The following is a 1736-nucleotide window of genomic DNA, read 5'->3' as shown; positions in this document are numbered from 1 at the left end:
TCCTCTCTCTCTCCTCTCTATCTCTCTCTCTCTCTACCTCTCTCTCTCTCCCTCTCTCTCCTCTCTCTCTCTACCTCTCTCTCTCTACCTCTCCCTCTCTCGCTCTCTCTCTCTCTCTCCTCTCTCTCTCCTCTCTCTCTCTCTCTCTCTCTCTCTCTCTACCTCTCTCTCTCTCTCTCTACCTCTCTCTCTCTCTACCTCTCTCTCTCTCTCTCCTCTCTCTCTACCTCTCTCTCTCTCTCTTCCTCTCTCTCTCTCTCTCTCTCTCTCTCTACCTCTCTCTCTCTCATCTCTCTCTCTCTCTCTCCCTCCCTCTCCCTCTCTCTCTCTCTGTCTCTCCCCCCCTCAGGTCTGGCGCTGGACCTCCGGACGAGGCTCCACGGGCAGCACCTGGTCCAGTCCGTGGTTCTGAAGGCGGTGCAGGGCTTCCTCAGCAGCCCCGAGTCCAACAAGCCGCTCACGCTCTCCTTCCACGGCTGGTCCGGCACCGGGAAGAACTACGTGGCCCGGATCATCGCCGACAACCTGTACCGAGACGGAGTGAAGAGCGAGTGCGTCCGTCTCTTCATCGCCCCGTTCCACTTCCCCCACGCACGACTGGTGGACACTTACAAGGTGAGACACGAGGCTGTTTAGACTCAAGATTCAAAGGTTTTATTGTCCTATGCAAAAATTATAACAATAATGAAATGAAACAAGATAATTATGATGCTGTTCAAACTTAAGCAGTGTCCAATTGATAAACAAAAATATTATTGACTTACAAATTATACATAAACAAATGATCTACTTAATTACACATCCGAAAAGGGGTGGGAAGAAGTTTACACTTATCTAATCCCACCCCTTCTCCCAAAAACTACATTATTAAAACATTTCAGAGCGATTAAATCTACTTTAAAGCAATCTTTTTGAGTAAGTATGTTAAATTAGCATTAGCTGCAAAGTGGCAGTGAGAAAGGATGCATGGTTAGACAGGGATACAAATCCAGATACCGGTACCATCACTGCAGAACTGGGTTAAGGAGAGGAGTGAAAACACACCTTCAGTTCAGTGAGGAATACATCTCTCATCTCTTACGCCGGAAGTGTCCGTGAAAAGTTGGGTTTAATACGATTATAAAGGGTTTAACACAATCAATAATGTAGTCTCACAGATGAGTGAGGGGATCTTATAAAACCAGCTCAAGGAGGACACGAGACGAAACAGAGGACGTGGTAGTGTTGATTAGGAGACAGCGACTGTCTTGAACTGTTCAATAAAGATATTCTTGAGACATAACACCGGAGACTGTACTGGACACGTTCATGTCTAAAGCACACCGAAGCATAAACTAGTTCCGGTCATTACCCCAAACAGGACTGCCGTCACACACGTATCCCTACGCCCTGTACATTGTAAAATAGTACCATTACAACACAGACGTTATTGAGTCTGTTCCAGTCTCATCTTGTTTCCGTTAACAGCTGAGTTGTTCATCACTTCAAATGTTGCAGCTGCAAGGAATTGTGGGACGGCATCATCTCCTTCCCTTTCATTAAGGATGCTCCGATGTATCCTAAAGGAGATAACAAAGGAAGCCTTAGGGACCTTCGTGAGGGAAATATAGTTGTGTGTGTGTGTGTGTGTGTGTGTGTGTGTGTGTGTGTGTGTGTGTGTGTGTGTGTGTGTGTGTGTGTGTGTGTGTGTGTGTGTGTGTGTCTGTGTTTGTGCGTGTGTGTGTGTGTGTGTGTGT

General features: G+C 46.8%; 1 protein-coding gene across 1 annotated transcript; it reads left to right on the top strand.

Moving 5' to 3' along the window:
* Positions 1 to 349: 349 nt before the first annotated feature.
* Positions 350 to 615, top strand: LOC104954497 (torsin-3A-like; the record flags this gene model as incomplete). Its single annotated transcript, XM_010781612.1, has 1 exon — positions 350 to 615. A coding segment is annotated over one exon (266 nt), but the record flags the coding sequence as incomplete, so codon positions are not given.
* Positions 616 to 1736: the final 1121 nt, after the last annotated feature.

The sequence above is a fragment of the Notothenia coriiceps genome, unplaced genomic scaffold (genome assembly GCF_000735185.1).
Source record: "Notothenia coriiceps isolate Sejong01 unplaced genomic scaffold, NC01 NC01_scaffold00023419, whole genome shotgun sequence".
NCBI lineage: Eukaryota > Metazoa > Chordata > Actinopteri > Perciformes > Nototheniidae > Notothenia > Notothenia coriiceps.
This window is presented reverse-complemented; position numbering and strand designations above follow the sequence as displayed.